This window comes from Dendropsophus ebraccatus, chromosome 2, assembly GCF_027789765.1.
Source record: "Dendropsophus ebraccatus isolate aDenEbr1 chromosome 2, aDenEbr1.pat, whole genome shotgun sequence".
In the NCBI taxonomy this organism is placed as follows: Eukaryota; Metazoa; Chordata; class Amphibia; order Anura; family Hylidae; genus Dendropsophus; species Dendropsophus ebraccatus.
In genome coordinates this window covers 128,873,097-128,899,673 of record NC_091455.1, presented here as the reverse complement: position 1 = coordinate 128,899,673, position 26,577 = coordinate 128,873,097, and the positions used below count along the sequence as shown (strand labels likewise).

The following is a 26,577-nucleotide window of genomic DNA, read 5'->3' as shown; positions in this document are numbered from 1 at the left end:
ATATGTCAAGGGCTTACTGAAATAGGCATACATGTCGAAGCATTCATATTTATGGAAAATTCAAAGGTTTGTCCATAGCTATAGCATGTGTATGGCCAGCCTTGGGCTCTGTTCACATTACTTTTGAGCTCAATGTGAATACTTTAAAGTGATTTAAATGCGCCAGGTGCATTGGTTAGGGTAACAACTTATCTTTTAATTTGCAGCAGCTGAGTCAATGTGGCGTGGCCTAAAGTGTCTGTGCCCTAGGCCTGCGATGCCTCTTTCTTCCTCTTCACCCTCCTCATCATTAGGAATGCCCCTTGCAGGATTTCTTTTATTCACTGCTTGTTTAAAGTGATGAATAGGAGAACTCCAGGGGTGTTCCTAATGAGGAGGAGGGTGGGGTGGAAGAAAGGAGAGGCGTTGAAGGCCTAGGGCACAGAAACTCAAAGCCTTGCCACATTGACACGACCAGGAAGAACTTACTGTCAAACAGACAGTACCAGCGGTTTAGGGGAGTGGGATGGTGAATAGAGTATCGCTTTAAAGAAGCAGTTCACTTTTTATTTTTTTCTCCCCCCCGGGTAGCCGCTGTCAAGTATACTTACAGAAGATGATCGGTGTCCCGTTCCCGTCGGTCAGTTCCGTCCCGCGGTGCCGTTCACATCGGGCGCGCGCTCACTTCCGCCGGCGCTGTGACTCCTCTTCTCTCCCTTGTCATTTGAACGCCGGAAGTCACGCGCTTCCATAGAGAATGCATGGAAGCGAGTGACTTCCGGCATATAATCACTGGGCAGAGAAGAGGACTCGCAGCAGCCGGCGGAAGTGAGCGCGCGCCCGATGTGAACGGCACCGCGGGACGGAACTGACCGACGGGAACGGGACACCGATCATCTTCTGTAAGTATACATGACAGCGGCTACCTGGGGGGGCGAAAAAAATAAAAAGTGAACTGCTTCTTTAAGTGAGCCACTGAACAATATGTCTAAACCAATGCATAAGTCTTACCATAGTAAAAAAAGATCAAAAAACTATTGTATTCATTACTCTACACTATTTAATAAAGCTTTAGGCTTTTTCCACCTTTGCAACATTTATTTAAATGTTTGAAACATGAAGCAGTTCTAAAATAAGGGCTAATGCACACGTCTGTAGAGTTCCGTCCATACAGGGACATTGTTCTGCGGACTGGACCTTGGGAGCTTCCAGCATCATGATTATGTCAGAAACTCTGATACTGTTTGAAAGTTCGCACTAGTGTACTGACACAGCTGCGTGGCTGTGTGTGTCGTGTGTGCATGGCATTTGAATACCAATCAAAATGGGCAGTCTTTTGGCACACTTCTGGCTACGGAAATCAGTAAGTACATAATGTATGCATGATTATACGTACTCCCCTATATATGCAGAACCTGTTTCACAAATGTGATGTGAACAAATTCCAGTTTGTAGGGGTCAACACAAAAGTCTGGCCATCCACAAGTGTGATTCAAAATACAGCAGTTATAGGCAGTTATAGGTATTCCGCTCAATTTAAACTTTCAATATACTGCTGCACTTGGGGCGAGCATAGCATTCTATTTTTACCTTTTCACGCTCCCTTCATGTCCTCCCACATCATCTTGAAGTACTGGCAGAACGATCCCGTCTCAACTTCCAAGACATAATTGTTTTGGGACTGACAGCCTGCTCATCCAATCATTGCCTGAGACCGGACAGTGCCACAGCCAGTGATTGGCTGAGCGGGCTGTTACCCCTAAGATAAGTCCATCTCAGAAGTGGAAGCGGGATCATTCAGTTTGGGACCCAAACATAGGACGATACCAGGGAAGTGTAAAGAGGTAAGAATAGGCTGTTTATTATGTTCTCCCTGAGGAAAGCAGCATATTGAAAGTTTAATTTGAGCAGAATACGCTTTTAACTTAATTTTTTTCCTTATTGCAATCAATAAAAATGTAAAGATTCCTACCTAACCACAGTGAGTTTTCTGAAGCATGGTGTGAGCTCTTTCACTCCATAATCATTTATATTGTTATTGTCCAAATCCAAAGCAATTTGTTTCTGGTACTGATTCAGAAGAAAGGAGATGGCACCACAATCAGAAGAAGAAGCCCCACAGAAGCTTAGCTTAATGTAATCTGCACAAATTCCTTTGGCCACAAGTTTGCCCACCTTTTCACTCTGAGTCTCACATATACATCGTGCCATCCAAATGAAGTGAGTCAATGCGTGGACACTGTTGTAGCCATTAAACTTTGACCGGGGTAGGTTTTTTAAATGAAATTTAACACTTCTGAAAAGCTGTTGCTTCAGAGCTTTTCTCTTTAATCTTAAAACTGAAGATGGCACTAGGTGTCTGAGGAGACCTTGCTTTGGCTTTGAAAGCAGCCCACAGAGAAAAAGGTTAATAAACTGTAAGTGATCATTATTTGCAAATGGATCCCCCAGCTTGTGCTTCTTTGCACAGACACATGACATAAGATTGGGTTGATGCTCCACTTGGGGGGAGTGTGTGCAATGAATGAAATACTTAAGCAGCTCCGCAGTGCCGGTTCCACTATCGATCACAAGAAATAAAGCGGTAAAAAATGACTGAAGTGTCACATGAAAAAATTCAAAAGAGTCATTTTCATCAAATCCTTTGTAATTCTTCACAGGTCTGAAGAAACCCAACTTGAGATTTTGCTCTGGTATGTTTTGTGATATGATAGCATCATGGCTAAAAACAAAGACCGAATCGTCCATCCCATTGTAAGCAAGCTTACCTATCAAAAGCAAGGTATCCTTGCCCTTCTTGTAAGTTTCAGCCTGACTTCTGGGGCTCCCTCTATTAGACAAGTTCAAGTATACTTCAATTAGGAGTAAAAATATATCAGTAAGTGTAACAGAGCTGCTGGAAAACTCATGACTCTCACTCATAGAGTGGAAATGTTCATAAGATTTAAATATTATCCAACAAAACAAAGGGATGGAACATAAACTGCTGAAATTATGGTTGGCTTTTAAGTGGTTTAATACACGCATCTGAATACTGGGTTCCTTGAAGAATAATTTAGTATATTCCATTAGGTTATCTGCCCCAAAACCACGTAGCATAATCCTTTTCCGGACAAATTTCCCCGAAACCTGACAACCTGTTCTGGCCGTTAAAACTATCCGTGATCCTTTTAACAATTTTCCACTCAGTAGATGCATGAACAATGCTGCAGGATGTGCAGTGTCTGTAGGTAAAGAAACTTCTGGAATGTTGTTTAAATCAAAACTGGAATGCATTTCATCAAAGCCATCGAAAGTGAACATTACAGTTTCTGGAAATGTCAATATGTATCGAAACACCTCTTCTGGGTCATGGTCTGGATGGCAGTTGTACCTGAAGAGTAAATCCTTTAGAGAGAACTCAGTGTTAGCACCAAAAAGGATAAATGTCCGACAGCGAAACCTAAAAAAAAATTTAATATCTGAGTACGATTCTTCTCTCGCCCACATATTTTGCATTTTTTGGACCATAAGTGTCTTTCCCATGCCTGCATCACCATAGATAAACGTGGTTCCTCCACCTTCATTGATCACGCCACTGTCATCAAACAAGGAATCCAGATTGCTGATTCGCCCCATAGTTTCATTTCTGTCATTAATCAGTTCCATAACCCCATTAACGTAAGTTTCCTGGAGGATCAATTCCTCTTTCTCAGAATAAGACGTTATAAATTTGGAATCACTACTTAACTCTTGTTTTAGCTTCTTGATATATAAAGTAACTGAAAGATAAGAGAAAAAATAGCAGTCACAAGTACTGATGCTCACAATGGACAATACCATGGTCACAGGTATGAAATAATTCATTTTAGCCTCTCATGAAACACTCAGTAATGAAACATGTTGGGACAGGTTGCTGTTGGAATTGTCCCTCATATAAAATTGGAAATAGCTTTATTGTTCTACACTGTTTTTTCACATAGTAGGTTTAAATAATTTTAAAGGGGTTGTCTGGGCAGGACATTTAAAAAAAAAAAAAAAAAAAAGATGTTTTTAAATTCAGAAGTAAAACAAAACACTATACATTTATCTTCCTGGCTCCTGCGCTGATACCAGTATTCTGTCGGCTAGGTCCATGCTCCCGAGTTCAGGACTGTGACATCACAAGTCCATCTTGCAGTCAGCGTCTAACAATGTGCTCACACATTCCTGAACTCGGAAGCAGCTCGGTAAGTGTAGTGTTGTGTAAGTAAGTGATATTGTATGGTTTATTATTATTATTCACCCCCCTCCATGCGTTTATCTAAAAAGTTAAAAAACTATTTTTAACAAAAATTCTCAGAAAGGTATAACATACTGTAACCTACCATTGAATCAAAGGTTGACCTAAATTCCCTTTCTCTTAGAAGTATAATGATATGACTTGGAATGTAAGAAATAAAATATAGTGATGTTAAAAACACCTCTCCAAAACACTGTAATATAGAGTGCATATGCTGTATAGATCCTCTACCTAGGTTTTTAGATACTCAGTATTGCTATATACAGTATATAACTTTACCAGAGTTCAACAACTAAACGATTTCTGACTGTAGGTATTCTAGCTGCAGCCTAGTCACAACGCTACTATGTAAAACACTGTTTTAGAAGATTATTTAAAATCCCATCACTGCTAACCCAGTGTTATACAGCATGTAGGCAAATAAGAGAGATGGTTTTGGGGGTGGAGTTTAATCATAGTACACTAGTAGTTAGTACACTCCAATGAAAGTCTTATGAGCAAAGCTACAAGAATACAACCATAAGGGTACAAACCCACTTGACGTATTTGCTGCGTGAATCAGTCTTAAAAATAAGCAGGCAAAACACAGGTTGGCTTTATACAATTGTTCTGCGTTAAAATATGCAATTGCGTATTTTTGAAGCATGAAGCTTGTTGTTAGCAAAGCATCAGTTGTTAACAACCTGTGCGAAAAACGGATGTAGCTTCACACTTCAAAAATACGCAATTGCGTATTTTAACGCAGAACAATTGTCAACCTGCGTTTTGCCTGCTTATTTTTAAGACTGATTCACGCAGCAAATACGTCAAGTGGGTTTGTACCCTATGGGAGTATAATTATTTATTATACAGGTGTCCAGCAGGAAGCTGATTATAAAAGGCTGTTACTTAACAAAGAAAACCCCTTCTTCCCTCTTTATGCTGTCAGCAATGACACACATACACTGTATATATATCCTATTGTCAGGAGAAAATACTTTTAGGAGCCCACTTCTATACAGTTCATGGCCATTGTAATCCATGCACAAAAAGGCCACTTTAGTAAGATACATGCTGTATATTTCAGGTGACATGTCATAGTTTAGACCCAATTATTGTACAAGAACACAAGTCTTTTGGAGGAGCAATCTAATACTAAAACATTATTTTTCTAATAAATCACAGAGACTTATCATTAATGTAAATGCAAATTTAAATGGCATATACTGACTTGATTTTATAGTGATGATATTACTATCCAGTGACGGGATAACAGTAACATGAAAAACATCGCTAGATGATCAATGTAATGTTAAATAGAACAAAGAATGATAAAAGTGTTGCCTTTATTGGCTAACCAAGAATATTATATTTTCAAGCTTTTGGTGAACAGCTACCACTCCCCATCAGAGTCAGTGTGACTATTACATCTTAGGGTCCATTTACACAGAAAGATTGTATGACAGATTATCTGCCAAAGATTTGAAGCCAAAGCCAGGAATGCATTTAAAAAGAGCAGAAATCCCAGGCTTTCCTTTATGACCTGATCTCTGTTTATAGTCTGTTTCTGGCTTTGGCTTCAAATCTTTGGCAGATAATCTGTCAGATAATCTTTCTGTGAAAATGGACCCTTAGGGTGGTATTACACGATGGGGGTCCAATAATACCTGTAATCTGCAAGATCGTCACCCGTTTACTGGACCTATTACATGGCCCGATAATTGTTAAACAAGGGCTGCAGGGACATTGTTACCGATGTCCTTGCAGCCCTTGTTTAAACTACATACATTACCTATCCATGTTCCAGGGCTGCTGCTGCGGTCTTCTCCACGAGTCCCATGCGCTCTAACTTCAGAGTGGCCTGTCAGCTGACAGGCCTCCCGGCCAATCACAGGCCGGGACCGCCGCGGCCTGTGATTGACCGGGCGGCCTGTCAGCTGACAGGCCACTCTGAAGCTAGAGCGTGCAGGACCCGGGGAGAAGAAGACTGCAGCAGCAGCCCTGGGACATGGATAGGTAATGTATATTGTCAGTCGCCGACCGCGCACCGCAATTACACGTAGCGGTGCACAGTAATCGCCCGACGAAAATAGGTCCAAACCTATATCAACGATCAGCCGATGATCGTTGTCATCGGCTGATCGTTGTATTTATTACATGGAGGGATAATCGGCCGAATCGGGCCCATTCGGCCGATTATCGTTCCGTGTAATAGTACCCTTACACAACTTGTTTGATTATATAGGAAGAGGGAATTCATACCAGGGTCATTGTTTGTAATATGCAAACTTCTAATTTGTTCTGAGGGTTGAAAATCTATTTCAGTTAACCAAGAGTTCAGATCGAAGTAGGCTTCAGGCACTTTGTGAAGGACATATAGGAAACACTCAGCAACGTCTTCACCTTTACTTTGTACCAGATCAAGAATCTGCCGAATCTGTAACAGTGCAGATATGACACTTAACAATATTACATGTTATGTAATTTACATCTATTACATCTATAGGACTAGCTTATACATAGGACTACTTCAAATCTTTAGTCTTTTCTTTGTCGATCGGAAACAGATACAGTCTGCAGCATATCCTAGTGACGGATGCTGCAGACTGTACTAGTTGATTAACAATATTTAGTTGTGTATCCTCAGTGATGATGGGTTACATGACCAAGGAGCACAATCACTGGAGAGGATATAGTAGGCTGGTGACACAGGAAAGCTTGAGCATTGATATGTATATTACAATGTCTATTATTTTCCCATTTTATTTTATTTTTTTAACTTTCAAAAATTTTTAATAAGTTTTTACAAAAAAACAAACAAGCCCTATTTTTGCATGTTAATCCATTAAAATATACAATTTATTAATTCGAAATAATTACAAACTCAATTTAGCCAAAAGGTGATAACAAAGCAACAATCTCTTAGAAGGAGAGACTGATGACTGTAACGCATCCCCACTGTTATATCTTAAAACATCTAAATGTCTAACTAAAGGCCCTATTACACAAATTATCTGACCAAAGGCAGAAATTCATTTGATAAAATGAGTCTTTCCTTTATGACCTGTTCTCTGTTTATAGTCTGTTCCTGGCTTTGGCTTCAATGCTCTGTCAGATATATGTGTGTGTAATAGGGTCCTTATGTGAAATCCTTACATATCGATAATGTCATCCAAACAAAGTATTATAAAGTTTGCTGATCCTGATCTCGTTTCTCTAGAATATTTTTTTTATTCTTTCTATTAAACCAAAGGAAGGTACATAGCTAAGGGTCAATATTCCCATAAGAGAGTACAAAGGGTCTCTAAATAAGCAGAATATTAAATTAAAGAGTAGACTAGAGTCTGGCTGAAGACACTGGTAGCCAACCTAGCTCTGTTTTTGTTTTTTCATTTTAATTTTTTTTTTTAAACCTTTGAAAATATATAGAAAATGCCGGAGGGCAGTAAAGAAAGAGATAAAAGAAAGAAGGGAAAAAGGCTAAAAGGAGCCTGTAAAGAGGAAACCCAGGATATATAACAATTTTTACATAAGTATGAAGACTTGCCTGGTCTGCCCTTGTAGGAAACTGCAGAACAATTTCTGAATCTTCAGGGGAAAAATATCTATGGTTGACCAAATTCTCAAGTAAGCAATTGATGTTTCTTATCAGACTGACCAATGTTTCTCGACTTGTTACAACTAAATGAACATAAGACCGATGCTGCTGTAGTTCCATTGTCCTGGTAAGACTTGGTTCTCACATATTCCATGAACTAAAATAGGAGTACAAATCAATAAATATATTGGCAAGAGAAGGAAAGCATTAAATCTAAAGAAGCATACAAATAAAAATACACTAACAGGAAGGTAACAAGAACATCATATTCATTTCCGGGGTATTCCTAAAAAATTACATCAATATTTAGCCAGTGGGGATAAGACCAATGGAACCACCACCCCAAAGCATTTTTACAAGCGAGCCTCTGACACTTAATGTATTCCCCTGTCAACTTTCTGTTTGGACTAATGGACTGGAAGCTGAAATACCATAACTGATATAGGAAGCATAGAATGGTTATGATCCAAGTGCCTCCCATTTTACTCTTGCATAGATAAATAAAGGATGCTAATTATTATTATTTATTTATAAAGCGCTGTACAAATGATATAGGGTTAACATACAGAACGTAACATAAAATCAAGAAGAAAAAAAACTACAAGAATAGAGTAAATGACAGAATGTAAGAGTCCATTTACACAGAAAGATTATCACTCACCAACCCTGCTCATAGAAAAGATTTATTACATCCAAACAGATATGGAAGGCAGACTAGCAGGTGATAGATGCTTCTTCACAGCCAAGAAGCGTCTGTGTGTGCTAGTCCATTTCCCATATCTGTTTGGATGGAAAGCTGAAAAGCATCACTAAAAAGCATCACTGGTGGTGCAGTGATCAGGCTTCCCCTAGTGCAGTTGGGGAAGCCTGATCACCATTACCTATCAGGCCAGGACTCAGAACTCTTCTGACGCTGATCCCGGCTTGCTGCTCAATTACTATGGGCTTCTTACAATCGAGCAGCAGAATAATGGATTTAATGTACTAGTAACTGGGAAATCAGTTAGCTGTACAATATCGCCCCCTAGTGGAGCTTAAAGGTAATGTAGTTAAAAAAAAAGGTCTTTTTAATAATAAAAATCCCCATCCCATATTAAAAGTTTAAATCACCCACATTTTATAAATAAAAAGAAATAATATAATAAACATATTTGGTATTGCCTTGTGCGAAGTCGCCCGGACTATTAAATTATCACGTTCCTTATCTTGCACGGTAAACAACGTAAGCACCAAAAAAGCCATAGTGCAAAAATTGCTGATTTTTAGTCACATTAAATCTAGAAAAATTGTAATAAAAAGTGATCAACAAACCACACATACACAACAAAGGTGCCAATACAAGTACAGATCAGGGTTTCAAAAAATAACACCTCACACAGTCTCATAGACCAAAGAATAAAAACATTATAAGGATGGGAATAGAGCAATTTTAAGAACATTTAGTTTAACCCCTTAAGGTCAAAGACAATTTTCGTTTTTGCTCTTTTGCTTTTTCCATTTTATGTTTAAAAGTCCATAGCGCTTGCATTTTTTCACCTAGAGACTTATATGAGCACTTATTTTTTGAGAAACCGATTGTACTTTGCAATAACAGGCATTATTTTTCCATAAAATATGCTGCGAAACCGGAAAAAAATCATTTGCGCTGTCAAATTGAAAAAAAAAAAAGAATTTGTTTTGATTTCGGGGAGTTTTGCATTTACGCCGTTCGCCCTATGGTAAAACTGACTTGTTATGCATGTTCCTCAAGTTGTTACGATTACAATGATATGTAACATGTATAACTTTTATATTATCTGATGGCTTTTAAAAAATTCAAACCATCGTTAACAAATATATGTTCCTTAAAATCGCTCCATTCCCAGGCTTATAGCACTTTTATCCTTTGGTCTATGGGGCTGTGTGAGGTGTAATTTTTTGCGCCATGATGTGTTCTTTCTATCTGTACCTTGATTGCGCATATACGACTTTTTGATCACTTTTTATTACATTTTTTCTGGATTTGATGCGACTAAAAATGCGCAATTTTGCACTTTAGAATTATTTTGCGCTGACGCCGTTTACCGTGCAAGATCAGGAATGAGATTAATTAATAGTTCGGGCGATTACGTGCGCGGCGATATGAAATATATTTATTTATTTGTTTATTTATTAATTTATATTTGTAAAATGGGAAAAGGGGGGTGATTTGGACTTTTATTAGGGGAGGGGATTTTTTATTAATAAAAACACTTTTTTACACTTTTTTTTACATTAACTAGAAGTCCCCCTGGGGGACTTGTATATAGACAGCACTGATCTCTCTATTAGCCGGGACCGGCGCCGGCTAATAGAGGCACTGCCCGGCTGCACATGTCAGCCGGGATCAGCGACGTTCAGAGCGGGGTCCCGGCGGGACCCCGCTCTGAACACCCCCCGCGGCACCATGACGTACTAGGTACGTCATGGGTCACTAAGGGGTTAAAAAAAAAAAGGTTTAATTTTTTTAAAAGCCATCAGATAAAATTAAAGTTCCACAAGTTGCATATCATTGTAATTGTACTGACTTGAGGAACATAGACAACATGTCAGTTTTACCATAAGGCAAGCGGCGTAAAAATGGAACCCCCCCAAATGTTAAAAAAAGTGTTTGTTTTTTCAATTTCACAACACAAATTTGTAGATGATATGTACAATTAGTGTTGCAAAAATAAGGGCTCATGTGGTTCTGGAGGTGAAAAGATGCAAGTGTTATGGCCTTTTAAATACAAGGAGGAAAAACGAAAGCACAAAAGCGAAAATTGCCCTGTCCTTAAGGGGTTAACATGTTATCAGGTGTATGTAAAGCACCACCAAACATGGATGGCATACCACTATTAGATGCTGTGCAGGATCCTGTCTACCATAAGGATCGGATGTGCACATAGAGTTGTGGAGAGTGGTGCGAGGTCATACTTTGTTATACCGTCTACAAGTACAGTAGTTTTAAATTAAAGACATTGGCTCCAAAACCAATATTTGTTTCTGAATGTCTACATTTTGTCTTTTGTCATTTTCTTTCCATTTGTGATCTTTTTATTTACAACCTGTTAAACATTAACCAGTGTTTGCCAACTACAAATCCTAAGGGCAAGTAAAGCATAGATGACTGATGGTGCGTTTACACAGGCAGATTTATGTGACAGATTTTGGAAGCCAAAGCCAGGAATGGATTTGAAAAAAAGAGAAATCACAGTCTTTTCTTTATGACCCGTTCCTTGTTTATAGTCTGTTCCTGGCTTTGGCTTAAAAAATCTGTCAGATAAATCTGTCTGTGTAAACGCACCATAAGAGAAAATGTAACAAATCAATCAATTAATCAATCAATTGTAAGTGAGGTACACACTTCTACTTAATCTGAAATTCTGTTAAGAACCAAGTTGCAGAGTGAAGATAATCACACACTCTGTTGCTGGGTTTACACGAAACGATTATCGTGCGAATTCGAACGATAATCGTACGTGTAAACGCAGCGAACGATCGAACGACGAGCGAGATATCATTCATTTTGATCTTTTATCTTGTTCTTAAATCGTCGTTCGCAAAAACTTCGCTGATCGTTCCGTATAAACAGTCGTCGCGAAAGTCCGGCCGCCCGCAGCCCGGCCTCCCGCCCGCAGCCCGGCCCCCCATTTATCCGCAGCCCCCTGCGCCGGCTCGATCGCCACCACCGCCGCTCCGATCGCCACCCCCGCCGCCGCTCCGATCGCCACCCCCGCCGCCGCTCCGATCGCCCCCGCCGCCCCGGCCACGAGCATACCTTACCTGCTCTACGTAGCAGGTGTTCGAAATCCCCGGCTCCCCTCTTCAGTGCATTGATTGGCTGAAGAGGGGAGCCGGGAATTTCAAACAGCTCCTCTTCAGCCAATCAGTGCTGCCGTGCATTGATTGGCTGAAGAGGGGAGCCGGGAATTTCAAACAGCTCCTCTTCAGCCAATCAGTGCTGCCGTGCATTGATTGGCTGAAGAGGGGAGCCGGGAATTTCAAACGGCTCCTCTTCAGCCAATCAGTGCTGAAGAGGAGCACTGATTGGCTGAAAAGGAGCCGTTTTAAATTCCCGGCTCCCCTCTTCAGCCAATCAATGCACTGAAAAGGGTAGCCGGGGATTTTGAACACCTGCTATGCGGAGTAGGTAAGGTATGCTCGTGGACGGGGAGGCGGGGGCGATTGGAGCGGCGGGGGAAGCGATCGGAGCACCGGGGGTGGGGGTAAACCCAGCATATGGGTCCATTTACACACACAGATTATCTGACAGATATCTGACAGATTTTTGCAGCCAAAACCAGAAATGGATTTGAAAAAAAAAAAAAAATCTCAGTCTTTCCTTTATGACCTGTTCCCTGTTTATAGTCCATTCCTGGCTTTGGCTGCAAAAATCTGTCAGATAATCTGTGTGTGTAAACGGAGCCTAAGTGATGGACATGGTGTGAAATGATGTTAGAAACCAGGCTGCTTTAACCCCTTAAGGACAGAGCCTGAAATGGCCTTAATGACAGAGACAAATTTTATGAATATGACCAGTGTCACTTTAGTCATTAATACCTTCGGGATGCTTTTACCTATCCGGCTGATTCTGAGATTGTTTTCTCGTGACATATTGTACTTTACATTTCTGGTAAATTGGAGTCGATACTCATAACAAATCTTTATGAAAAAAAACCAAATAATGTGAAAAATGTGAAAAAATGCATTTTTCCAACTTTGAAACTTTTTTGCGTATACAGAAAGTGGTTATACCACATAAATTATATATTAAATAGCATTAGCAACATGTCTACTTTATGTTGGCGGCATTTATTAAACTATCTTTCATTTTTTTTAGACGATAGGAAGCTTAAAACATTAGCAGCAAATTTCCAAATTTTCAGTAAAATTTCAAAATCAGATATTTTTAGGGACCTGTTCAGGTTTAAAGTGTATTTGAGGGGCCTGTATGTTAGAAAGCCCCACAAAGCACCCCATTTCAGAAACTGCACCCCCCAAACTCTGCAAAAGCACATCCAGAAAGTGTTTTAACCCTTTAGGGGAGTCACAGAAATAAAAGCGAAGTGTGTAAGGAATTTGAAAATTTTAATTTTCTGTGCAGAGATTTTATTGTAATCCAATATTTTTCATAATTATAAACCTATTACCAGAGAAATGCACCCCAATAATTATTGCCCCGTTTCTGCAGTTTATAGAAATACCCCATATGTGACCCTATTGCGCTATTTGACGCAACCACAAGCCTCAGATATAAGGGAGCGCCTAGTGAATTTCAACGCCTCCGTTATATTTGGTCATTTTTGACTGTACCACTTCAGGTTGGCAGAGGCTCTGGGGTGTCAAAACCTAAAAAACACCCCTAAAGGGACACCATTTAGAAAACTACACCCCTCAAGGAATGTAACAAGGGGTGCGGTGAGCATCTGGACCCCACAGGTGCTTCACAGATTTTCCGAACAATATGGCGTGAAAAAAGAAAAATTTATTTTTTACACTAAAACGTTGTTCTAGCCTTCAATTTTTCATTTTCTTAAAGGGATAAGAGGCAAAAAAAGACAAAAAATGTGTAGCGCAGTTTCTCCCGAGTACAGAAATACCCCACATGTGGCGATAAAGTGCCAAGGGGGCGCAGGACGAGCCTCCAAAGGGAAGGAGCGCCAATTGGCTTTTGGAAGCTGAATTTCACTGAAAAGGATTTCAAGGGCCATGTCGCATTTACAGAGCCCTCGTGCTGCCAAGACACTGGAAACCCCCCACAAGTGATTCCATTCTGGAAACTACACCCCTCAAGGAATCTAACAAGGGGTGCAGTGAGCATATGGACCCCACTGGTGACGGGCACAAATGTGGAACAATGTGACGTGAAAGGGAAAAATTTCATTTTTTCACTTTCATGGCACAAATGTGCCCGTCATCAAGGGGTTCATATCCTCACTGCACCCCTTGTTAGATTCCTTGAGGGGTGCAGTTTCCAGAATGGGGTCACTTGTGGGGGGTTTCCACTGTCCTGGCAGCACGAGGGCTCTGTAAATGCGACATGGCGTTCATCATCCATTCTAGCCAAATCCAACCTCCAAAATCCAAATGGCGCTCCTTCCCTTCGGAGGCTTGCCCTGCGCCCACATGACGCTTTATGTCTACATGTGGGGTATTTACGGACTCGGGGGAAATTGCTCTACATATATTGTGTGTTTTTTTCTCTTTTAACCCCTTGTGAAAATGATAAATTCAAGGCTAAACCAACATTATAGTGTAAAAAATGTAATATTTCATTTTCACGCCACATTGTTCCACATTTGTGCCCGTCACCAGTGGGGTCCATATGCTCACTACACCCCTTGTTACATTCCTTGAGGGGTGTAGTTTCCATAATGGGGTCACTTGTGGGGGGTTTCAACTGTCTTGGCAACACAGAGGCCTTTTGAATGCAACATGGCCCCTCAAAATCCATTCCATCCAAATCCAGCCTTCAAAAACGAAATGGCGCTCCTTCCCTTCGGAGGCTTGCCCTGCGCCCACATGGCGCTTTATGTCCACATGTGGGGTATTTACGGACTCGGGGGAAATTGCGCTACACATTTTGTTTTTTTTCTCCTCTTTTAACCCCTTGTGAAAATGATATATTCAAGGCTAAACCAACATTATAGTGTAAAAAATGTAATATTTCATTTTCACGCCACATTATTCCACATTTGTGTCCGTCACCAGTGGGGTCCATATGCTCACTACACCCCTTGTTACATTCCTTGAGGGGTGCAGTTTCCATAATGGGGTCACTTGTGGGGGGTTTCAACTGTCTTGGCAACACAGGGGCCTTTTGAATGCAACATGGCCCCTCGAAATCCATTCCATCCAAATCCAGCCTTCAAAAACCAAATGGCGCTCCTTCCCTTCGGAGGCTTACCCTGCACCCGCATGGCGCTTTATGTCCACATGTGGGGTATTTCCGTACTCAGGGGAAATTGCTCTACACATTAAATGTTTTTTTTTATCTTTTAACCCCTTGTGAAAATGAAAAAACATGACAAGATTAATAATTTAGAGTAAAAATTTTACAAAAATTACACTAAATGTTGGTCTAGCCTTGATTTTTTTCCATTTCCACAAGGGGTTAAAAAAGAAAATGAACACAAAACGTGTAGGGTAGTGTCCCCTGAGTACGAAAATACCCCACATGTGGGCATAATGTGCCATATGGGCACAGGGCAAGTCACCAAAGGGACAGAGCGCCATTTAGAGGCTGGAATGGAGGATGGAGGCCATGTCGCAATTACAAAGCTCCTGTGCTGCCAGGACAGTAGAAACCCCCGACAAGTGACCCTATTCTGGAAACTACACCCCATAAGGAATCTAACAAGGGGTGCAGTAAGCATATGGACCCCACTGGTGACGGGCACTTACGTAGAACATGTGCCGAGAAAATAAAAAATACAATTTTTTTCATTTTCACGTCCCAAATGTGGCCGTCACCAGGGGGCCATATCCCCGCTGCCCCCCTTCTTAGATTCCTTATGGGGTGTAGTTTCCAGAATGGGGTCACTTGTGGGGGGTTTCTACTGTCCTGGCCGCACAGAGGCTTTGTAATTGCATCATGGCTTCCTCTAATGGGAATGGCGGCCATACCTATTTAGCTGGGGAAAAGGGACAATTCTAATTTATTTGGGGGTATTAGGCCAATTATTAGTTTATAAGGTTGGAAATGACAGGTGTCCATCAAACTCAACCTGTGTTGATCCAGAGGAAGGCAAAAAACCCTCGTGAGGCAGATGACAGTAGCCTCATCACAGGGGAAAAATTCCTTCCTGACTCCATAATGGCGATCAGAATAATCCCCGGATCAACGTGACCCCTGAAATAGGAATAAGGGACAGAATTTAGATAATGTAGAACCCCAGTGACGTGTGGTGCACCTTGGAGCGATCCAGTATGCAGAGGCCGGGGGGATCAGGACAGGTGTCACACGGGAAAATGGCGTCCTTCCTGATCCCCCTGTTACCCCACACTCTGCACTTCTTCTGGGGTCTCCTGTTCTCCAGTGTGGGGGACGTCACCTGGAAAATGTTGTCCTGGTGCGATACGGGGTCCTTCATATCCAGAAGCGCTGGGTCCGCTCCATGGCTGCTAAATATTAGGGCGCTATTACTACTTCTGATATTTTCGGATCGTGCCGCAAGCTACAGGGCAGCGAGGGACTGGAAGAGGGGGGTGCTGGTATAAAAGTTATCCCCGTACAGGTGGTAACCTTTATCCAGCAGTGGGAAGATCAGTTCCCGGACGATCTCCCCACTAACTCCAAGGATGGAGGGGAAGGGGGCATCTGGGGGCTGGATTCGGGTGTCCCTTCCTACATACACTCTAAGGGTACGTGCACACTGCGGAATCGCGACAGATAACCCTTCGTGCATTCCACAGCTGGCACCCACCGGCGGACTGATGCAGGCGCACGTCTCCACACGTGTCATAGACTCCATTCTATGCACGGGCGGATTCCGCTCTCCGTCCAACGTGTTCATTCTTTGGATGGACGACGGATTCCGCCCGTGCATAGAATGGAGTCTATGACACGGGTGGAGACATGCGCCCGCATCAGTCCGCCGGTGGGTGCCAGCTGCGGAATGCACAAAGGGTTATCCTTCGCCATTCCACAGTTTGCACGTACCCGAAATCTGTAAGTGTACCCTGAGGTACTGTCACAGAGTGTGTAGAATTTCACACCATGCCGTCATCTCTTATTGGGACGGTACTGGCGGAAAAGACGTGTCTGGGGGGCAGCGTACGCTACGCTACCCCCAGACACGTCACTGGATGATGAGGATGAATGGAGGAAAGAAGGATCCCCCCCATTCATCCTTACTGGCTGTTTTGGTGTCGGAGGCAATAATAACGTATCCCTCTGACGCCGAAAACACCCTGGGGGCCATCTTTATACGGGGACTAGTATATGGGGTATGTAGTGGTGTAGTGTCAAACTTTATTCAATGTAGTGTGGTGTAATGTAGTGTTTTTTACGTGTTTTTTTACAGTAAGTATAAAAAAAAAATCTACGCCAACAAAGGAGTTGCTGATAAATGCCGCAATGTGCGGCACTTATAAGCAGACCGTGGCAGTAGAATATAGAAAAAAAACACCCTACGCCAAAAAGGAGGAGTTGCTGATTAGCAGCGCACTTTCGTGCGATGCTGATCAACACTCAGCGGCGATAGGGTGCGGAAAATAGAAAAAAAAAAATTTGGGAAAAAAAAATAATTTTTTTTTATATTCTGAATATCCCTGTAGCTGCTGATAAGTGTATTACACATATCAGCCGCTAGGGGGCAGCAGAGCGCAAAATCCGGAAAATGACGAGGCTGGAGCCGAAAATAGCCGAAAGAAGACGACGAGGACCGCCGGAAAGACCCTTAGACCGAACGGAATGACGGAGGACGCCGCGAACCCGGAAGACGCTGATCAGGAGCCCGGGACAGGTGAGTAATGTACAAATACCTGCTCTGGACCCCTCGGCTACCTAGCTGAGGGGTCCAGGGCAGGTATTTACTATTTTGTGGGACTCTGATCGCCGTGCCACCGGCCCGATCGCCGTGAACGGCCGGCCGGCCGTTCACGGCGATCGGGCCGGTGGCACGGCGATCAACATTACTTTTTACAGTAATGGCGGTCGGTGCCGTCCTCGGACAGCACCGACCGCCATTTTTTTCCGGGTCATCGGGTCACCGATGACCCGGAAAGGTTCCGATCGCCGCTATTGGCTGATCTGAATTGATCAGCCTATAGCAGCGATCGTAAGCACGGGGGGTGTTAACCACCCCCCGTGCCGAGAAGCTATGATGGCCTGCTATGATTTATAGCAGGCCATCTTCCCCGACCGCTGTGTGTGAACACGCAGCGATCGGGGAAACATCGGGCGTAAATTTACGCCCTGATGCGCTAAGTACCATGGCGCCAGGGCGTAAGTTTACGCCCGATGTCGTTAAGGGGTTAAAGACAGGATAGTGCAGGTTCACTTAGGTACTGACAACACTCAGGATGCTTGGTGGATACTCACCTGCATGTGGCTGGCCCTGAAGGGCCAGCCACATAGGCATAGCAGAAAGGTGGCAGCTATGCAGGGATTGGGCCACAATCTAGAGCACGCTGGCAGGGACTAGTAGCAAGTGCATGGAGAGAGCGGGCAGTTTAGGATGAGGAATGTTGAGATACTGAGTGCCGATAAAAGGGATCCGCTGACGTTACTCAGGGATTTCTCTGTCTAACTGCAGTATAGGGGTGGATAAGCGTAATAAATATCTGATGCAGTGACGCTAGGGATGGGCAATATGGCCAAAAAATAAAATTTCGATTTAAAAGTTTTTTGGGGACGATTCTAAATTTAAATCTCGATTTTTTTTTTTTTCCTTTTTTTGCCAAATGAACAGAACATTTTTCTCCTTTCAGCATCAGATACTATTTGAATACTGTTTGTACTGTATTTCTTTCCAGTGTAACAGTGCTCCCCCTGTGCCCACATGTAGTATAGGAGATTTTCTTTGTGCCTCCATATAGTTAGGGTGTAGTAGTACTAAAGGTTTAGTGCATAAGGGGTGTAGTAGTAGAGGTATAGTGGATAAGGGGTGTAGTAGTACTAAAGGTTTAGTGGATAAGGGGTGTAGTAGTAGAGGTATAGTGGATAAGGGGTGTAGTAGTGGTGGTATAGTGGAGCTACAGTATAGTGGATAAGGGGTGTAGTAGTAGAGGTATAGTGGATAAGGGGTGTAGTAGTGGTGGTATAGTGGAGGTACAGTATAGTGGATAAGGGGTGTAGTAGTAGAGGTATAGTAGATAAGGGGTGTAGTAGTGGTGGTATAGTGGAGGTACAGTATAGTGGATAAGGGGTGTAGTAGTGGAAGTTTAGTGGATAAGGAGTGTAGTAGTATAGGTTTAGTGGATAAAGGTTGTAGTAGCACAGGTATAGATGAGGGGTAGTAGTAGTAGTACAGGTACTGATGAGGGGTGTAGTAGTGGTACAGGTATATTTAAGGGGTTTAGTAGTACAAATAGAGATGAAGGGTGCAGTAGTAAAAGTATAGATGAGGGGAGTAGTAGTAGTACAGGTAGAGATGAAGGGTGTAGTAGTAGTACAGGTACAGATGAGGGGTGTAGTAGTAAAGGTATAGATGAGGGGAGGCAGGGGGTGACTGGGGCAGACAGGTTGACTGTGACAGGCTGGGGGGTGACTGGGGGCAAGAAGGCTATACAGCTCCAGTAACTGCAGCAATGCTATCACCTCTGCTCCAGTCACCCAAACTCAGTTGTCCCAGGCCTCCTCCTCCTTAAAGCGACTCTGCACCCACAATCTGACCCCTCCCCCAAACCACTTGTACCTTCAGATAGCTGCTTTTAATCCAAGATCTGTCCTGGGGTCCGTTCGGCAGGGGATGCAGTTATTGTCCTAAATAGAATTTTTAATCCTACAGAGCTGTGTCTAACGGCCGGGGCTTACATTTGTATATGTATTAGGCTGGCACACCCTCTCCGTCCTTCCTCCCCACCCTCCTCATCATTAGGAATGATCCAGGAACATTTACTGCTGTTTGAGCTTTGCACAGGTGTATTAACAATCCAGCCCATGTTCATTATACACACAGGTGGGGAATAGGAAGCAATCTGCCTGGAGTATTCCTAATCATGAGGAGGGTGGGGAGGAAGGACAGAGAGGTGGTGCCAGCCTAATGCATATACTAATGTAAGACCCGGCCGTTAGACACAGCGCTGCCGGATTAAAAGTCATTTTTAAAACAATAACTGCATCACCTGCCGAACGGACCCCAGGACAGATCTTGGATTAAAAGCAGCTATCCGAAGGTACAAGTGGTTTGGGGGGGGTCAGATTGTGGGTACAGAGTCGCTTTAAGAGACTGTGTGTGGTCAGGAGGGGAGCTCGTCTGGCATCTCGCCGCGCCACCAGCCCCGTACCCTGCAACGCCGCCATCCACGTGCCCCAAGGTGCCACACCGCCTACCCCGTAGCCCGCCGTGCCGCACCGCCATGATCCATTTGTATTTTGGCTTTAAACAGCTGACTTTTGTCCATCACTTTAGATCGGTCAGCATCAGTTTTCATATCAGTTTATTTATTTTCTTTGGTTTCTTAGATCTGTCCTCATTGATGGTGCCGGATGGTTAAAGAGTCACTGTCGTATTTTTTTTTTTTGCAGAAATCAATAGTCCAGGCGATTTTAAGAAACTTTGTAATTGGGTTTATTAGCCAAATCTGCCATTATCTGCATGTAAAAAGCCTTTTCCCAGGTCCCCCCCTCCTTCCTCTTTTTCATCCACTCTGAAAAATCTGAAAATTGTGACTTGTTGCAGGAGACGTCCCCTGTCTGTTCTAGGGAGAGGGGAGGGGGGAGGAGGAAGGAGGGAGTTAGCCGGCAGCAGAAAGCAGATAACAGAGGATTACAGGCACAGAGCTGGGTGACAGCTGTAATCCGAGCTCAGACAGGTCACTAGTGATGGTCAGAACAGATAACCGGTGAGGGATTTGTAGATTAACTCTTTGTTGTCCTGTTTTGGTCTTCTCTTTAGCTCTCTCCATAGGAGAACAATGAAGACAGGGGGGAGAGCTTCAAACTGCTTTTTCATGATAAAAATGCATTTTTCGGATAATAAACCCAATTACAAAGTTTCTTAAAATCGCCTGGACTATTGATTTCTGCAAAAAAAAATTTCACGACAGTGACACTTTAAATGCAAATATGAACGTAGCCTTAACCCTAACAGGCTAATTAAGGTCTGAGAGCTCTGTGAAAGTTATCTGAGCTCACAGATGTCCTTGGTTTCCCATACTTTCGCAAGGTACTCCTTTCCTTTTTTCACTCTGAGAGTGGGTTCACACTACTGGATCCGCGTGGATAAATTCCAGCAGATTCCGTCGCTAGTACCCGCTCGCGGCCGCACGCCTCTCCGCCCGCACCATAGACACCATTCCATGCATGGGCGGATTCCGCATTCTGCCAAAAGAATTGACATGTCAATTCTTTCAGGGGGTAGCGGAATTGGCCCACCAACAGAATGGTGCCTATGGAGCAGGCTGAAAGGCGTGCAGCCATGAGCACGTACTAGCAACGGAATCTGACGGAATTTATCTGCGCGGATTCCGTAGTGTGAACCCATCCTAATGGTGCGTTTACACAGACAGATTTATCTGACAAATTTTTTAAGCCAAAGCCGGACACAGACTATAAACAGGTCCTTGCTTGGAGAGACAGCACCACTTTTTTATGTCTATTAACCCCTTAGCGACCCATGACGTACCTAGTACATCATGGTGCCGCGGGGGGTGTTCAGAGAGGGGTCCCGCCGGGACCCCGCTCTGAACGGCGCTGCTCCCGGGTGTAATCTGAGGCCGGGCAGTGCCTCTATTAGCCGGCACGGGTCCCGTTGACGTGCCGGCTAATTGAGCACTTCAATGCAGCTGTCATGCGATCGCGGAGGGGAGATCCGTTCTTCTGGCCGGCCCGGGCCTCAGCGTCGCAATGACGCTGATCCCGGCTCGGCAATACATTGCATTGGCCTGCAGCAGTCCAGTGCAATGGATCACAGATCTGATGGATCTTTGCTGTGTATACAGTGGGGAAAAAAAGTATTTATTCAGTCACCAATAGTGCAACTTCTCCCACTTAAAAAGATGAGAGGCGTCTGTAATTTACATCATAGGTAGACCTCAACTATGAGAGACAAAATGAGAAAACAAATCCTGAAAATCACATTGTCTGATTTTGTAAGAATTTATTTGCAAATTATGGTGGAAAATAAGTATTTGGTCACCTACAAACAATCAAGATTTCTAGCTCTCACAGACCTGTAACTTCAAGAGTCTCCTCTTTCCTTCACTCATTACCTGTAGTAATGGCACCTGTTTAAACTTGTTATCAGTATAAAAAGACACCTGTGCACACCCTCAAACAGTCAGACTCCAAACTCCACTATGGTGAAGACCAAAGAGCTGTCAAAGGACACCAGAAACAAAATTGTAGTCCTGCACCAGGCAGGGAAGACTGAATCTGCAATAGGCAACCAGCTTGGAGTGAAGAAATCAACTGTGGGAGCAATAATTAGAAAATGGAAGACATACAAGACCACTGATAATCTCCCTCGATCTGGGGCTCCATGCAAAATCTCACCCCGTGGGGTCAAAATGATCACAAGAACGGTGAGCAAAAATCCCAGAACCACGCGGGGGGACCTAGTGAATGAACTGCAGAGAGATGGGACCAATGTAACAAAGCCTACCATCAGTAACACACTACGCCGCCAGGGACTCCTGCAGTGCCAGACGTGTCCCACTGCTTAAGCCAGTACATATCCGGGCCCGTCTGAAGTTTGCTAGAGAGCATTTGGATGATCCAGAAGAGTTTTGGGAGAATGTCCTATGGTCTGATGGAACCAAAGTGGAACTGTTTGGTAGAAACACAACTTGTCGTGTTTGGAGGAAAAAGAACATTGAGTTGCATCAAACACCATACCTACTGTAAAGCATGGGGGTGGAAACATCATACTTAGGGGCTGTTTCTCTGCAAAGGGGCCAGGACGACTGATCCGGGTACATGAAAGAATGAATGAGGCCATGTATCGTGAGATTTTGAGTGCAAACCTCCTTCCATCAGCAAGGGCATTGAAGACGAAACGTGGCTGGGTCTTTCAACATGACAAAGATCCAAAGCACCGCCAGGGCAACGAAGGAGTGGCTTCGTAAGAAGCATTTCAAGGTCCTGGAGTGGCCTAGCCAGTCTACAGATCTCAACCCTATAGAAAACCTTTGGAGGCAGTTGAAAGTCCGTGTTGCCAAGCGACAGCCCCAAAACATCACTGCTCTAGAGGAGATCTGCATGGAGGAATGGGCCAACATACCAACAACAGTGTGTGCCAACCTTGTGGAAACTTACAGAAAACGTTTGACCTCTGTCATTGCCAACAAAGGATATATAACAAAGTATTGAGATGAAATTTTGTTATTGACCAAATACTTATTTTCCACCATTATTTGCAAATAAATTCTTACAAAATCAGACAATGTGATTTTCTGGATTTGTTTTGTCATTTTGTCTCCCATAGTTGAGGTCTACATATGGTGTCAATTACAGGCCTCTCTCATCTTTTTAAGTGTTGGAACTTGCACTACTGGTGACTGACTAAATACTTTTTTTCCCCACTGTATACACAGTAAGAGATGTAAGAGATATAAGAGATCAATGCTGTGTATATACACAAGTCCCCCAGGGAGACTTCTAGTTACAGTAAAAAAAAAAAAAAAAAAAAAAAGTGTTTATTAATAAAAAATCCCCTCCTATAATAAAAGTCCAACTCCCCCCCTTTTCCCATTTTATAAATATAAATTAATAAATAAACAAATAAATAAAACATATTTAGTATCGCCGCGCACGTAATCGCCCGAACTATTAAATGATCACATTCCTGATCTCGCACGGTAAACGGCGTAAGCGCCAAAAAATTACAAAGTGCAAAATTGTGCATTTTTGGTTGCATCAAATCCCGAAAAAATGTAATAAAAAGTGATCAAAAAGTCGCATATGCGCAATCAAGGTACCGATTCAAAGTAAAGATCATGGAGCAAAAAATGACACCTCACACAGCCCCATAGACCAAAGGATAAAAGCGCTATAAGCCTGGGAATAGAGCGATTTTAAGGAACATATATTTGTTAACAATGGTTCAAATCTTTTAAAAGCCATCAGATAAAATAAAAGTTATTCATGTTACATATCGTTGTAATTGTAATGACTTGAGGAACATGCATAACAAGTCAGTTTTACCCCAGGGCGAACGGCGTAAATGCAAAACTCCCCGAAATCCAAACAAATTCCGTTTTTTTTTTTCAATTTGACTGCGCAAATGATTTTTTTCCGGTTTTGCAGCATATTTTATGGAAAAATAATGCCTGTCATTGCAAAGTACAATTGGTTTCGCCAAAAAATAAGTGCTCATATGGGTCTCTCAGTAAAAAAAAAGCAAGTGCTATGGCCTTTTAAACATAAAGGGGAAAAAGCAAAAGTGCAAAAACGAAAGTCAATGGGAACAGACATGAGTGGTAGAGAAAGCAGCCATGTTTTAATTATTCCCCCCACCACCACATGTCCCACTAGCATCACGATAATAGAGTATTTCTGTAAACCAAAAGGACTGATGAAACTTTGAACCCTTTTAGGACCAGTCCAGATACTGCCTTGAGGACCAGAGCCCATTTATGAAATCTGACCAGTCTCACTTTATGTGGTTATACTTCCGTGATGCTATAACTTATCCTACCAATTCTAAGATTGTTTTCTCATGACATATTGTACTTTAGGTTAGTGGTAGCTAGGGATGCACGATGCACCGAAATATCGATACTACTATCGATATTTCAGGCAAAAAAACAGTTTGATACCAGGATTTCCTGGTATCGATACTTTATGCTAAGCTGCTTAATAGAGCAGCTTAACATAAAGTATAGCGCAGAGAACATGGCCGGCGGCTATCTGAGCGCCGGCCATGTTCTCTGTGTCGCCCCCTGGTGTCACCTCTGCACACTTTGCTCCCAGAGTCTGCAGGTCTGTATTTGTTGCTCTGGAGAGAGGGATCCTGAGAGGCTGAGCGGATGTCTGGAGAGCGGGGGAGCAGCGCGGGCACTGGTATTACTGAAAGAAGGAGAGGAGGGCACACAGGAGAGGAGCGCACACAGGAAGCAGAGGTGACCCATAGATGACCCGAGAGATAATCTGGGGAGACAGGTCTGTCGGGGGAGGGACACTGCCTGGACTGCAAGTAAGGAGCTATGCGCACTGCTCCCGAAAGGGTCAGCAACGGGTTAACCACTGTAGTGTCGTTTGACATTGCGGGGCAGGGAGCTGTCAGTGTGCTGGGCGCTGTACACATTGTGCAGCCACTCTGAGAGGAAAAACAGGAGATCGTCTGAAAGGTACTAAAGTTTAGACAGTGGCTGCATGGCCTGCCGGGAAAGTACTGTCACTGCGTGTCAGGAGAGGAGGGGGCTGATCTATTGGAGAGGTCACAGCAGCACAGAGGATGTCAGGAGAGGAGTGTGCTGATCGATAGGGGAGGTCACAGCAGCACAGAGGATGTCAGGAGAGGAGTGTGCTGATCGATAGGGGAGGTCACAGCAGCACAGAGGATGTCAGGAGAGGAGGGGGGTGATCTATAGGAGAGGTCACAGCAGCACAGAGGATGTCAGAAGAGGAGGGGGCTGATCTATAGGGGAGGTCACAGTAGCACAGAGGATGTCAGGAGAGGAGGGTGCTGATCTTAAAAGGGGGGGGTTGTATTTTTTTTGAGGTATCGAACTGTTATCAAGTATCGAACTAAGAAAATCGAGTATTGGTATCGAACTCAAAATTCTGGTATCGTGACATCACTAGTGGTAGCTGTACAATTTTCTTTTGAAAAATGCCCACATTTCATGAAAAAAAAAAAAACGAATTTGTTCAAAATCTTTCTAATTTGTTTTTTCTGCGGTTACTGTGCAGGTTTAGTTATGTGATAATTTTATTACCAGCATCATTATGTATGCGGAAATACTAAATATGTGTTTTTTGTAATTCCCCCCCTTCATTTATTATTGCATTGGGGGCTATAGATTTAGTGTTGTTTTTTTTACTTTTCCACCATTGGGACTTCACTATAGGATTGCCTGATGACAGGCAGATTAGGCTGGGTTTAAGGTCCTGCTAAACCGAAAAAACTTTTGCTGTGTACCCTCCAAAGAGTATCAAAAAATTCTAAATGCTCTAGGATGTACAAAACATACATCTCCCCCCCCCCCCCCCCCCCCGAAAAAAAACCAAAAGGAGACATCCGAGTCACAACTCCAATTTTAGAAATAATTAATAGTTTATTAAAAAATTTATTTAACCCTTTAAGGACGGGGCCAATTTTCATTTTTGCGTTTTTATTTTTTCCTCCTTGTGTTTAAAAGGCCATAGCACATTTTTCCAACTAGAAACCTACATGAGCCCTTATTTTTTGTGTCACTAATTGTACTTTGCAATGACAGGCTGAATCTTTGCATAAAGTATACTGCGAAACCAGAAAAAAATTCAAAGTGTTGTGAAATTGAAAAAAAAAATGCATTTCTTTTATTTGGTGGGTATTTGTTTTTACGCCATTCGCCCTGGGGTAAAACTGACTTGTTGTGCATGTTCCTCAAGTTGTTACGATTAAAACGATATATAACATGTATAACTTTTCTTTTATCTGATGGCCTGTAAAAAATTCAAACCATTGTTAACAAATATATGTTCCTTAAAATCGCTCCATTCCCAGGCTTATAGCGCTTTTATCCTTTAGGGTCTATGGGGCTGTGTGAGGTGTAATTTTTTGCGCCATGATGTTTACTTTCTATCGGTACCTTGATTGCGCATATACGACTTTTTGATCGCTTTTTATAAAATTTTTCTGGATTTGATGCGCAATTTTGCACTTTGGAATTTTTTTGTGCTGACACCGTTTACCGTGCGAGATCAGGAATGTGATTAATTAATAGTTCGGACGATTACGTTTATGTTTATTTATTAACTTTTATTTAAAACATGGGAAAAGGGGGGTGATTCAAACTTTTATTAGGGGAGGGGGCTTTTTACTAATAAAAATACTTTTTTTTTTTTTTTTTTTACACATATACTAGAAGCCCCCCTGGGGGACTTCTAGTATGTACACTTTGATCTCTCATTGAGATCTTTGCTGTATACTTATACAGCAAAGATCAA

At 42.7% G+C, this 26,577-nt stretch overlaps 1 protein-coding gene across 6 annotated transcripts in view; it reads right to left on the bottom strand.

The window, feature by feature from the left end:
• Positions 1–26,577, bottom strand: part of NOD1 (nucleotide binding oligomerization domain containing 1) — an 83,877-nt gene that overhangs the window by 17,803 nt on the left and 39,497 nt on the right. For all 6 annotated transcript variants that reach the window (XM_069960281.1, XM_069960280.1, XM_069960282.1 and 3 more), the window contains 3 exons: positions 7,767–7,974; positions 6,482–6,656; positions 1,952–3,740 (listed from right to left, as the gene is read on the bottom strand). In XM_069960281.1, coding sequence (XP_069816382.1) covers positions 1,952–3,740; positions 6,482–6,656; positions 7,767–7,937 — 2,135 coding nt within the window. In that variant the 5' untranslated portion in view covers positions 7,938–7,974. The remainder of the gene's footprint in view (positions 1–1,951; positions 3,741–6,481; positions 6,657–7,766; positions 7,975–26,577) is intronic.